Raw genomic sequence first — 13987 nt, 5'->3', positions numbered from 1 at the left:
TAAAATTTTAAATAGACTTATCTTAAAGTCCAGCTTAGTTTCCCCAGCTTGCTAAATGCAATCACTGGTGACCATGTTAGGGGAAGCAGACATTGTACCCGAGCTTTTTGAAAGAATGCCAGTTGTTTAAACAGGAACCATTTAAGTGTTGCTTAGCTGTATCTGCCTCCACACCTTCTGCAGGTGCTCAGTTATAATTTATGAAGGCAGGGAAGTTCACAGAAGACTGGCAAATATCCGAAGTGATTGCTGGCCAGTTAGCTTTACTTTCCTCTTCCTTGCACTGCTGTCTTGGCTGTGCTGGTGGAGACATGGAGGCACCAGCACAGCAAGGGTCCTGCTGACAGGTACCACATCTCTAGAGCGCATAGGCAGTCACTTCAGTTTTAGGCATATGTAAGCTGTTCCCTTGTAAATGCAGCTCTCTTGCCATCATGAATGAATCTGGAGCTGAAAGAATCTTCTTGAAATGGGAGAAAGAGCATTTTGGGGAGGTTTTTTTTTTGGTTGGTTGGTTGGGTTTTTTTGCTTAAAGACGTTCAGCCAACACTTAGCATCCTAAAAAGTGCACTTCTGAGAATTATAGTGTATGCTGTTTGTCCTTCTTTGCCACAGGTGAAAATCTGGATAAGCAATGCCTTTTGTTCCCAACATTAGCAGATTGAGGTTTGCATGCCCTTCTCCCTGCAGAGTTTCTGACCAAGAATTATTATGTTGCCTGCTACAGCAAAGCAGTTATTTGGTCTAATGCAAAGAAGTTTGAAGTAAAGTGCAGTTTAAAGGCAGGAAGCCCAAGAAAATGAAAAGGAGGTTTGTTAGTACAGGGTGCTTATCCACAAGAAGGCAGTCCAATATTGTTTCCTTTTAGACCACGAGTCCACTTAACTTTCTGTACGCTGTATGTGCTGAGGTGTTCCTATACGTGCTGGTAGACTGATCAATGGCATTTTGCACCCGATTAACTTCTGAACTGGCTTACAACATTTTTGGTGGAGGAATTCTGACCAGAAGAATACAGAGCTTTGAGGAATGTTTTTTTTTTTTTTTTTTTAACCACTTTACCACAATTAAGTATATGTACTTGCAGTAAAGACAGAAAATACCTATACGAAAGGTATTTTAAAACCTGAAGTTTTCACCAAATTTACTTTTATTTCAATATTAGAAAAATATAATCCTTTAAAAATAACATTTACAAAATCTTGTGAGAAGAATAACACTGTTTTTACTTTGAGTGTTCATGAATTCTGCAACTCAGATCAACAGAAGGTCACAACAAACCCAGACAATGTCAAATCTAGATTCCTCTCAGAGACAGCATTTTCTGCTTTTGACTTTTTGCAAATGGTAAGCGAATAAGTTAAAACTCTGAAGAAGGTGAGTCACTCCTACTCCTCTATTCCAAGATTTTGAAATTCTGAACCCTCTAAATCAGTTCAACGTGTTTAATTTTAAGAAGTCACTTGCACGTTATCATTTTACTTGCAACAGTGATGCTTTTATCCTTAGTAACTTAGCAGTGAGCTAAACTGTCCCAACAGATACCCCAACACAAGCCTCCTTATAAGGAAGAAATAATTTATTCCCATGGTCTATTCTCAATAAATGTAAACTGAATGTGCTCATTCCTTGAGGAAATACAGAGCAGCATTAATTCACACAGCTCTGGGACTCTGGCACACACAATGCCCTCCCCTTCAGTCCATCTCAGAATGACTTCATACATCAAGTATCAAGCCACAAAAAGGCAGCGTACACAGAAATGAATGTCAAGAGGATTTAGCTCAAATTAAGATGTTTGTCTCTTTTCATTATTTTAGGAGACTCGTAAAGCACGCTTAGTATTTTAAGAACATTTTTCTAATAGCTTTTAGATTCTAGTCTCTGACTCCAGTTTTGGAATCATCACGGAATTTAATTAGAATAAAAAGCTGCACTTTGAAAGGTCTCATTCAGTGCTGCTGTCTTATTTTCACTTTAATGAGAGACTCTGAAGAGCTGGCAATATTTATCCTAGAGTATTTGATTTAAAAGGCTAGTAAAAGGCAAATGTTCTTTTTTTAACTCCTTAGATTAAAAAGAGTTTATGAACATAACAAAGGAAACTATTTTAAGGAAACATTGTAAAACTGAAGATATTGACCAACTACACTGTTTTCTTCATTGACCAAACTTAAGATGATAACTTCACTGGCACTCATCAGCACTATCCGTTTTTCCTGTATTTGAATTTCCAGAGTCACCACACGGCAAAGTGCAAGGACATTCACCACCTCTACCTACACCAGTGTTTTTCCAGGCTTTCAAATGATAAATTCAATATCCATAAAACCTGTAACTTACAAGAACTGAAATGCCTAGTTATCTAAAAAGGCTTAAAGAAACAGGATAAAAAATACTTGGTTTAGCATTGTAAATTCATCTGTTTCTATAGGCCAATCAGTCTTTCTTGCATTTGATTATTTTAGTTCTGTCACCTCAAATAATTTTTCTTGTGTTTTTTTTTTTTTCTTAAAGCTCTAGCTCTGAGAACCCACTAGTCTCCCTTCCCAAGTTTCCTCCTCTTCATCCCTGACCCCCTACCCTCCCAGCATTCAGAAATATTTTATGCAACACACGAATACAGATTCTTGTTCAGCTTCAGTGCAGGAACGCTGAGTCTCATCTTTCCAGATAAGTTTTAACCACCAGGGTGACTTGTGTTGGCCAGCATTAGGTCGTCTGCCATCCATTTTTCTACATTTAGACCATTGTTTGCTTCATACAAAGATGACTGCGCAGCTGTGTGCAATCACTCTTTTAAATTAGCACAACTGGTAAAACACTGAAGCCCTTTAGATTTAATGTAACGAGCTAAAATGACTACAAGTGGCCTAACACTTTAAAACATTATTAAGAAGGAATTTCACTGATGGTGTACAAGGATTTTTTCCAAGCTGCTCATAGAATAGCCCTTGACTACGTGCAAGAAGTTAACCAAGTTATTTGCAGCCATTCCTTTTTCTCTGTGTAGCTCTGGAATACAGATCTCCCAAAACCATGAGGCAGAAAAAGAGGAAAAGAATGCTCTTCTCAGCAAGGTCTTTCTGCAAGAACACCCACTGAAAAAAAAAACCTAGATAGAAATCAAAAACCAGTTCAGGTGTGGCTTTAACACACATTAATTTCTTCCCTGGAGTTAATACATCTTCCCATTTGCTTTCAGAAAGTTAAAGGGGCTCAAGGGGCAACACTGGCAGGAAGGACAAGGGAACTTTAGCCTCAGATGACAATGTGCAAGTCGTTATGGGGCTACACCAGCACAGAGGGAGCCAAAGGAGAAGTACACCTGCTGCTTATGGCGGAATGTCAAGAGCAAAGACACCATTACCTCGCCAAGGACTCCCTCGCTCAGAAATAAAAAAGCTTCACCAGCGTCCTGTGTAGCTATTAATATTCATAGACTTAATGGGAAGTAGCCATTCCTGCTAAGTGGTAGAAGGATGAAAGAGGTGGATCTGTGGGCTCTTCCACCTGCTTTTCTCTGGGATTTCTTAAGTTAATTTAATAATTTCGGCCCCTGTCCGAAAAGAAGGACTAAGTTGAGAAAACTGACACATGGGCTACTTCTGCTTATTATGGATGTTTTGGTGTTCATTGGCATTCCTCTCGCTCTTCTTATTCCTTAATTTTTACTGTAAAGTTTCTTTACTGTAATGGGAGGAATTCTTCCAGTGGCATTAGTGTGCTACTTTTATTGCAGCAGGTGGCTAGGACCTGGTAAAGAACAGCCATTGCCCAGTTTAGAAGAGCATTTTTCCTGGCTTCCTAGACACTTGCTTAAAACAGAAATAGTGCTAGAACAACACAGAAGAAAAGTTGCTTTGAGAAGCGAACAATTATTAGCAAACAGTAAGTGATGGGGTGAAAATTATATTTAATTTTCCTCTGCTCTCATACACACGCTGTCATGAAGTTTCTTTTTTACCTTCTACATATTCTATTTCTCTGCTCTCAGAAATACTGAAATCAATAGCATATTAATAGTAAAAGAAAGTACTACATCCTCATCTCTGGCCTGTAGCATTCAGGCTCCCCAACGCCCCCAAAATTTAGTTGGAGTTAAGTTTATAAATCCAGTGGAGCACTTGTAAAATATATGCCTAAAATGAGGAAGAACCCAGTTAATATCCCAGCGAGGCATCTGCGGACTTATGAAACCGGCACCTCAAGAGTAACTCTTTTTGTGCAGTCTATGCTCAGAAGCACAAGCATCAGTTTATACTCATTTCTGATCCAGAGGGTAGCTCTCACGATCCCAAAGAAAAAAAACAACTGGTAGTATATACAAAAAATAAGCTATGCAGAACATAGTTTAGGCCCTGTCTGTAGTCCGCAGTTTCAACTCCTTGGTTAAAAACCATCAGTGATTCTCTCAGCACGAGCAACTGACAGCAGAAAAAAGCAAAAGAAAGTTTTATACCTAGAGGGAAAAAAATTCCCTGTGAAATTTCAAATCAGTGCTACTGTCTCAGAGCTTACTAGCATATAAAAAAAAGGGAATACTTGCATATTCAAAACCATTTTCAGGTTTCTGCTGATGTTTCTTAAAAAAAAAATAATCAAAGTCAGCGAGTCTGATTCAGTTCATTCAATTTCCCATCCACTTTTAACGGAAAAAAAACCAACACCAAACAACAAAAAAAGCAGTTTCTGCAAAGCTCTTCAATCCTCTGCTCAGAAAATAAACTGTTGCTGTAGTCCGGGCTGTTGGTGGTGACAGAAAGCAGGTGCCCAAGGCGCTGGGCGGCTCCGTGCTCTCCCCCGGCATTCCCGGGGGGAGCCGGGCACATCCCCGATGACGACTTGCCTTCTGCATCATGGAAAATGTAGTCCGGCTGGGCAAACTAGCCTACCTGAGCGGTAACCACACGGGGCAACCCAATGACGGCTTCTGGCAAGAGCTGCCCGCCCGCCGGTCGAACGAGGATCGCTTTCCACCGCGAGTCGCCAAGAAGATGCCGTTTCCGAGAGAAAATTCCAAAATATTTCGTTAAGAAAAAGATGTCGATTGGGATAAAAAACGAGACGCCAAAGTCTCCCTCCATAGGGAGGGCGGGATCGGCTTCATTGGCTGGACCCGATCTGTATTGTGTAGCATTTTCGTAATATTTCATATTATCAGCGTGGCTGCCATCAGGGCCAGGGCTCCTCGCCACAAGCCAGAGGTAGCCCTTACCCAGCGCTGCGCAGGAGCCCCATACCCTCAGCCTGCCGCCAGGATTCCTTTTCTCACGATTTTTTTTGGGTGTTTTTGGTATTTTTTATCACCCCCCCCCCCGCCCCCGGAAAGCCATTTAATTTGACGAGCGGGCGCGATCCCGAATGCTCCCTTTTTTTTAAACGAAGACAGAAAAAAAGAAAAAAAAAATAAGTGAGAGAGCCCCTTCCCGCCCGCCCGGCTGGCTGAACGTTAACGGGGCCAGATGGCCACCGCCGGGCCCAGCCGCCGAGCCCGCCCGGCGCGCGGGCCAACCCCGCTCCCTCTAAACTCACCGCGGCTCTTGTGGCGACCAACCCTTCGCCTCGGGCTACCGGAGTACCCTTCCCAAGCCGGGGACGGTTCTGCCGCGCCGAACCGGCAGGTGACACCGATGGAAGGATGGGGGGGGGCGGGGGCGGGAAATGGCGAGCAGCCGGTGGCGCGCGCGCCAGGCCCCCTGCTCCGCGCTGCGGCGCGGCAGCTACCGTATTGCCTCTAATAGAGGGGCAGTAATTCGGGGGCGCGCCTCTCTGAGGTTGCCAGAAGCGCTTGTTGCGGGCACGCGTGGTGGGCACCCACGGCGGCTCCCGCCTCTGAGGCAGGAGCCCAGGCCCTTCCCCACCCACCCCGACCCACCCCGTGTGGGCGCCCTCCTACCCGGCTTTCCCCAGCAGAGGTGACCGAAGGTTGAGGCCGGCGGCGGCCCCGCCCCCGCATTCCATTCCGTGTTATGGGCCAGTAAAGCGGGGGGGGGGGAGGGGGGGGGGGCGGATGGGCGGAACGCCGCCGCCGAGCCCCTCCCCTTCTCCCCCCCACCCCCTACTTTTTTCCCACCACGCGCCCGTGACATCAGCGCGAGGGGACGGTGGGAGGGAGCGCGCGAGTGGAGGCAGGCGCGCGCGAGCCTTTCTATTTACGTTTGTGGCGGCGATTTGCATAAGGCACCGCCCCCCCGCGCCGTCGGCTCCGCCCACCTCCGCCATATAAGGGTAAAAGGGGGCGTGCCCCACGGGGGCGGGGAGCGTGCGGGCGGGGTGTGTCTTGCGGCCGGTCGTTGCCTTCCTGGAGCCGTTTATAGGGTACAGCCACTTCCGCTGTCTGCTGAGAAGCGGCGCGATCATGGCGGAGCGCGGTCAGCTCCCTCCCGCCGCCAAGCGTCTCTGCTGCAGACCGGGCTATGGCTCGGGGTGCAGGCCGGGCCAGCGGGCGGGCGGCGCCGGACCCGGCAGCGGGGCGCTCTGCGCCGGACCTTCCTCCGCAGCCGCTGCCGCCGCCCTGGGGCTGCTGCCGCTGGGCAAGACGCAGAGCCCCGAGTCCCTGCTGGACATCGCGGCTCGCAAGGTGGCGGAGAAGTGGCCCTTCCAGCGGGTGGAGGAGCGGTTCGAGCGGATCCCGGAGCCGGTGCAGCGCAGGATCGTCTACTGGTCCTTCCCCCGCAGCGAGAGGGAGATCTGCATGTACTCCTCCTTCAACACCGGCGCCGAGGACCCCGCCGTCGGCCCCGGGGGGGCCGCCACGGCGCCCAGCGGGGCGGCGGACGCCGCCGCTGCCGCCGACGAGAACCGCCTGCCCTTCCGCAGGGGCATCGCTCTGCTCGACGGCGGCTGCGTCGATAACGTCCTGCAAGTCGGTGAGTCACCGGCCGGGGCCGTGCTCCGCCAGCCGGGCAGGGTGCCGCCGGCCTCCCCCGACAACGCGGGTCTCCCCGTGCGTGCCACCCGCCTGCCATCCGCCGAGCCGCCGGCCGGAGCCTCCCCCGGCAGCCGCCGAGGGGGCAGGTCCGGCAGCTCCGTCAGGGAGCCGCCCCCCGCAGGGCCGGGGCCCGTACGAGCCCTTGGCTCCCCGGCTGTAATGCGGGACGGGCAACTTCCTCCGCCGGTCTCCTCCCTCTCGCACCCGGGACACGCAGTAACTCCCTCGCTCCGTGACACGGCCACGGGCGGGCCACCCCCCCGGCCTGTCCCTTTAACTCCCCCCCCGCCCCTTTCCCCGCAGCACCGCGCCGTGCCCGCTCCCGGTAATCCAGCCCGTGTAATCCCGTTTGGCTCTGCCCCCTCCCAGCGCCCACCCCCGGTAATCCGGGTCATCGCTTTACCCCGAGCCACAATAGCGAGGAGATGCCGCCCCCCCATCCCGGGGGGGAACCGCCGGTGGAAATGAATCAGCAGAAGGGCGGCCGGCGGGGGAAGGAGCCGGGGGGGGGGGCGGGTTGGAAGGGGGCGGGATGCGCCGCCGTCCAAAATAAAGACATAAAAGCGGTGCGAGACCCCGGCGGCGGCTGTGCGGGGCGGGGGGAATCGGCGAACAAAGGCATTTCTAGGGCAGCGGCGGCGGCGAGCCGGAGGGAGGGGGCGCGATCCGCCTCGCCTGGGGGTGTGTGTGTGGGGGTTGCTTCGTGACAAGGTTGGGGGGGGGAAGCGCTGCTCTTCCTCCTCCTGGAACAATACTCCCCCTCCTCCTCGTCTTCTTCCCCCCCCGCCCCAGCCCCGCCGCCTGCCGCTGCTCTTCACCCGCTGCGGGCTCTCCTGCTTAACTCCTCCCTGCCTGTGTTTAAAGGGCTTCAGAGGTGGGTACACCCCCACATTTTTGGGGGGGGGGGGGAGGTACTGTCTGGCGGGGGCGGTTAACCCCCTTTGGGGGGGTAGCCGCCCCCGGCAGACAGCCCCCCCCCCCCCCCCCCCGCCGGTGGGTGATGCTCTTTGTGCGACCCGGCCACTTTGTTCTCATTTTCATGTTTATTTGTGTCCTTTCTTTCTTTTTTCTTGTTTCCCCCCCCCCCCCCCCCCCGGTTTTCTGTCGCTTCCCGTCCTCCTCCTCCTCTCCCGAAAAGGGGAAGCCAGACAAAAGAGGCTGATGCTCGCCTTTTGTTAGCAGCGGCGGCTCGGGGTACAGGGGGGGACGGACACGCCGGGATTCCCACCCTCCCAGTCCCCCCAAAACCCGGGTCCTGCCTGCTGTGGGTTTTTGACTTGATGCGGGCAGCTTGTAAACGTGCCATCAATTTTTTTTTTCCCCGAAGGGAAGCCGTGTCCCCGTCCCCGCTCCTAGGCTCAGTGCCCTTCCCTTCTGCCTAGGGGGAGTTCAATCTTTTTTTTTTTTCCTGATCTAATTAACTTTCTTGTAAGTTTCATCTTTTGGCTTTCTCTTTCCAAAGGTCTGAGACGCATCTGTGGCTCCTCGGGAGTGGCAAAACCAGAAGTAGGGCTTTTCTAGTTTGGTTGGCAGTGCTAAGATTTTTTTTTTCTTTCCCTTTTGCTTGCACTTGATTCTGTTTGCAAGCGATGAGGAATGACAGGAGTGCACATAGGGAGGGTTTCTTGGCTGATTACATTTAAGCCAGGAATTCACTGTGAAAATAAAGCCAAGGGGCGATAAATAAAAGATGCAATCTTCTCTAGGAGACAGACACCCAGCGTGGGCTTTGCTTCACTTGCTTTCAGCGGTGGAATAGGCCTCAGTGAGTAGTTGTGAAAGAAAAAAAAAAAGTAACTTTTTGTATGGCTTCAAAAGGGGGGGGGCATTGAGTAATGTTGGCAAGGGTCAATGTGAAGAAAGAAAATATGCATAAATACAACTGAAGTGTTGACTGCTGCTTCTGAAGCCCTTAAACGCATTCCAAACCAATGCTATACCTGCTGCTGAAAATATGTTTGTTTTGTTGTTTTTTTTTTTTTTTTCCAACCTTATGTGTGCCTCCCTTGGAAGGCTGTGCAAAAATAGTAGAGGAAGCTGGTGATGTGAAACATGTCAGTTGTTCTGACAGAGGTCTTTGGCTTGCCTGGCGAGGGAGTTGTGTAGCACTTAGGTAGGTTGGGTCCTGCTGTAGGAAAGTTCTTGTGTAATTTGGGTAGGTAGCTGTGTCATTAGGGCCAGCTCTTGCTGGCAAGATATTCCTTGTAGGGCAGAAAGGTGAAACTGTGAAAGCCAATTCACCAGGAGTGAGTTATATTGGGCGGAGAATGGAATTGGTTCCATATAATAAGGCTGAATGTGTAGCATTGAGGAAAACTTCACATTGCGTTTATGTAAGTGCATGTTTAGTGACCATATAAATGTGAACTTATGTTCTTTGCAGTATGAGTAATGGAAACTCTGTAAATGTTTACTATTGTACTATGGAAAAGTGCAGTTATTGGACAAAGTACATTTTATTTCATATCAATTCCAACAGCCTTACTTCTAAGTATTACTATAAACAGGGAGTGCAGGATTTGATTTCTGACGGAGACGCATAAATTTCAGTTCAGTGGTAGTTAAATGGAACCATTTGCTTCTGAATTTTACATATTTTTTTCTTGCAGTCTAGCCCTGAATAAACATTCAGCCAGTTTTATCATGGCAACTCACTTCAAGTGGGAGAATTTCAAAAACCTTGTGTCTACACTCTGATAAATATCTTCATGTCATCCTGTTTCGTGCCCTCCCTCCCCCCAACTTCATCTCATGTGCGTGGTGAAAAGAAAATCTTAAGTAACAGGAAGATGACACATTAGTGACACCACAAATAATGTTCCTAATAATGAAGCAGTAAAGTTGTCTGGTAGCCTATTTTGAAGTTGAATGATCTTGTCCTGGCATAATAATTAGCATCACTTAATTTCAAAAGATTTTTCTCCAACAAGTTGGCTTCAAAATGCCATTTGCATCTAACTTATTGATGTTTTAATAGCTTTTTGGTATGTTTCAATTAGACATGAAGGATTTTCTTTTTTAGTTTATTTTAAAAAAATACAGAATGTGGGCTTCTAAAACAAACCTTTTCAACTGTATAAACCAGAGCATTTCTACCATACATGTTTTTCAGTTATTTCAAACCAAGTATTTTTAGTAAAAATTACAGTCTAAACATGAAAGCACTTTGTGAGTAAATACAACAATCTGGAAGGAAAATTAGAAATTGACTGTGTTTCATTTGGCCAAATTTTTGAAGATGCCAGGAGCCAGCAGACAGTTTTAGATGGCGAAGTGTATATTTGGTTTCTGAGGTTAGTCCTGAATTAGTATACAGTACTGTATTGTCGTCACAGCTGCGGCTGTCAAGGTTGGGAAGAGGTGTGATCCCTCAGTAGCACAGCTGACCTGGCTACAGCCCTTAATGCAGCTATTCTAGGAGAAGGGAAAAAAAAACCCAACCCTGTGTCTCTGCTGGTGTGACCCTTCTTGCTTGGGGAAAGACAGAGACTGCCTTCCCTCTATTGCTGTAAAGCTTGGTTTTACTGCTGTAGCTGCATCCACATTAGAAGTACTTGAAGTGTTTTTTTGATATGTCATATAAGTACTCCTAGAGTATCCTTGTCTGTCTGTAATTTGAGGTCGGTTTGTCTTTGTTGCATAGACCCTGCTTGCTCATACAGGTCTTCCTTTAAGGTTTTACAGTGCTTTCCAGGGCAGCATGAGGATTTGTAATCACGGTAGTCATGCCTCTTAGGTATGAATGGCAAAGGAGTGAGTTGGAGGGAAGAGGCTCCTGAGGAAGAAAAATAATGTAAAGAATTAATTGACTGGCACTTAGCACAGCTCTAGAATTTAATGTTAATATTGTGAATTAGAAAGCTGCCTTGTCTGTGAAAGACGGTTCAGCTGAACAGCATCATCAGCGTGGAGCTGTGGACTTGTTTTTCTGAAGCCCCTTGGTGATACGTGATCAGAGGGATGTAGCCAAAATACTTTTGAGAGAAAAAGAAAGTAAAACTTCTCAAGTATAAAATAATGGCTGGAGCTCCCTCGGTGTTTCTTTTGTTGATTTTTTTTTTTTTTTTTAAATGAAGTTAAAAGACTTGTGATTCCCCCCTCCCCCAATCTTCATTTAATGAGAAGTATTTATCTTCTGACTCAGATGTGCTTTTATCTATTGTTACAGCTGATTATTTCACCCTTTTCCCTTGTGTTTTTTTTTTTTTTCCCTTTTTGAGTATGAGCTAAAAGTTGGCAGTTGCTTTCAAAACCAGGAGAAGCCATTTTTTTCACCAGGAGGAAGAGAAAGCTTTACAAGACTGTGATGATGGTAATTGCTACGTTAAATTCTGGTGGAAAGTGTATTGTAGTGTGCGAACTTGAGATCTTTTTAATGGATGTTGATTCTAGTTAGTAATTTTTTGTTCTTTCTAGCCATCTTTACTCAATGTGAAAATGTGGAGCAAGTAAAACAGATGTAATTTCTCTTCTTTCAAGGTTTAGTTGTTTAAGTGCCAACAGTATAATGTGAAACACCTTTCTGTTGATAAAACCACACCAAGTAATTTATTAGCAAAGCTAGCACAAATGTTTTTGTGCTGTGAGTTGAAATGTGCCTTTTAGCAGCCATGGTGATCTTCATTGATGCATGCAGTGTATGTCCAATTGTTGATGAAACCTGTAGGACACATGGGTTTAGTAAAAAAATTTGTATTTAATTCAAGTAATACTAAGTTATGTGAAAAATGATGGCTGTCGTTTGTGCAGATGCAAGCACTGTGTTTTGCATTAACTTGTTGGTGTCCTGTGACACCCGTATTGTCCTGCCATGCGTACTGACCTTTTTCCAAGGGGAGAAGGTTGTGTTGAACTCTGCCTGTTTGAGGAGGAGGAGAAGGTTATCTGTTGACATGCTGAAGGAACAAGCATGGTTCTTCTGCAGTCAGTCTGATGGTGGGGTTTGGTTAGGAATGTATGACTAAAACAAGTAATCCAGAATTTGTTAATACAATATTGTGGTAGGGGAGTAAACAAATGATGTCTGACTTTTTACTGGACTTTTTTTGACTTGGTTCCAAGACTACTAGAGTCTTGCGAAAATATCTTCATTGATTCCAGTTTCAGTTTGCTTTGAGAAAAAACTACTAGTATTTCCAAGTTTCGTAACAGAAACAAGTAAACTCGGTTTTAAATATTTCTCCCTGAAAGGGAGACATCTGAATGCATTCCAGTTTCCTTGTTAGATTTGGAATGCAGTGCATTAATTAGGGAATGTGCAGGCTATTTTCAGTGTGTGTGCATGTGTGTTCTGATGTACTATCCTTGACCTTGAATAATTTCTTTGGAAACACTAAAAAAAAAAGGGGGGGGGAGGTGGGGGGGAAGAAAAAAAAGGGAAAAAGCTTTCTTTCAAGACCAGATTGCTAAAGGTGGAAAACTTCGTAAATCAGCTCCTGCCTTTTTTCAGTCTTTCTAAAATTACCTAATCTCTGGATTTCAAGAGAAAGTAAGCACTTTAGAGCGATTTCAAGATATGAAAATAAAACTTTAAACTGCCTTTCTATGTAATTAGGAATAGTAGAATAAATGTAATAGGACAGTGTCAATACTGCTCAAGAACTTGTTTAGTTTTTAAGGAGAAAATGAGTTGTAAATCACTTCCCATCACAGGTTTTAAAACAAGGAATCTCCTTTTATAGAAAAGTTTTTTATATGGGATTGACCTAACAAAATTTGTCATTGTTTGTTTTTAGGTCAGGTTTCATTTTTCTCCTCACTTCAAGGCTTCCCTCACTTCCAAGAAAACAATTTTCATTTTCAAAGCTTGCTTTCCATTTTAGAAAGTTATTCCATCTCTGTATATGTTCAGATGTTTTGGTATGGAGCAATCTTGAATTTGAGCCAGTTGTCATGCCAGCAACTGATGCCTGCGCGTGCTCTCTCTCTCCCTGTACTCTAACTTTCAGAGGTGAACAATTAATTAAAAGCAAAATCTCTGTGTGAGGGTAGGCTGGAACTATTTAAAAGTCAGTGGACAAACTGTTTTCCTTAAAAAAAAAAATAAAAATCAGTAGCTAGTTGCTGTGTTTTGCCATATTATTTGCTTTTCTTTTTTTAGTGAACCTGTTGAAATCAAACCATTACCTAAGACTCCAGTAAAGTTCTAGTTTAGAAAAAAGGAAAACCTACTTTGAGTGAAAAGAATGTTGTCACATACAGCAATTCTTACTGGTGAAGGATGAAGTATATTAGGTGGTGTGCTGTAAGATATGTCTGCATGGGTTCAATTTTAATGTCAGCAGCTGTCTAGGTAATTTAGTTGTTATGTCAAGAAAAATTGTGAAGCGTTGTAGTAGTGTAAGAAAATATGAGTGCAAAGTTATGATAGTGCAGGAATGCAGCTGACATCGTGTAACTTTCTCTTTAGCTGGTTTTCTTTGTGGGTTAGGTGGTAGAATTGACTTAATCTTAAAAACAAAAAAAAAAAACCCAACAAAAACAAACCACCAAAAACCAAATAGAAAAGAAAAAAAGGACCACACTATTTTAACTGACAAAAGCTATACTAATTTATGAATATGCTGTCTGTGACAGGAACTAATTTGAAATTTTAAAAAGCTTTCATGTGCAACAAGGGTACAGATTTAATGCGAGTTCTGATTGCCTGGAATGCAGTCAGCCTGACAGCATGTGAATACTTGAGTACTGTCCAACAACTGCACTTGTTCTGGGAGATCTGTCTCCTTGAACTTCCAGTTTTTCTTCCTGGTTTACTATCTAAGACTACCTATGTAAAATGCTTCTCTCAGCATGGATATGTATGCAGCCCTTGACATGGCATCATAACCTTCTGTGACCTGGATCACTAGAGATGTCGGCTGGTACTGTACGCTGGTTTGCATTCTCCTTCTAGCTACGTGGCAATTACCATGATTTATGTGATGCCCTTGCGATACATTACCCTGCCGTCCTCTGACGAAGTAGCAGTATGCATCCAGTCTTTGTTGCCTTGGCTCTGCTGTTGAAGACTAGGACATCTAGAAAACTTGTGATGTAAGTCACTATCTTAAA

At 45.6% G+C, this 13987-nt stretch overlaps 1 protein-coding gene across 1 annotated transcript in view; it reads left to right on the top strand.

The window, feature by feature from the left end:
* The first annotated feature begins 6346 nt into the window (after positions 1–6346).
* ZSWIM6 (zinc finger SWIM-type containing 6) overlaps positions 6347–13987 on the top strand; it is a 113158-nt gene continuing 105517 nt past the window's right edge. Inside the window, exon 1 of the mRNA XM_063319352.1 lies at positions 6347–6872. Coding sequence (XP_063175422.1) covers positions 6362–6872 — 511 coding nt within the window. The 5' untranslated portion in view covers positions 6347–6361. The remainder of the gene's footprint in view (positions 6873–13987) is intronic.

This window comes from Chroicocephalus ridibundus, chromosome Z (assembly GCF_963924245.1).
Source record: "Chroicocephalus ridibundus chromosome Z, bChrRid1.1, whole genome shotgun sequence".
Classification (NCBI taxonomy): Eukaryota; Metazoa; Chordata; class Aves; order Charadriiformes; family Laridae; genus Chroicocephalus; species Chroicocephalus ridibundus.
Note: the sequence above shows the minus strand (reverse complement) of the source record. Positions and strands in the feature narration are given on the sequence as shown.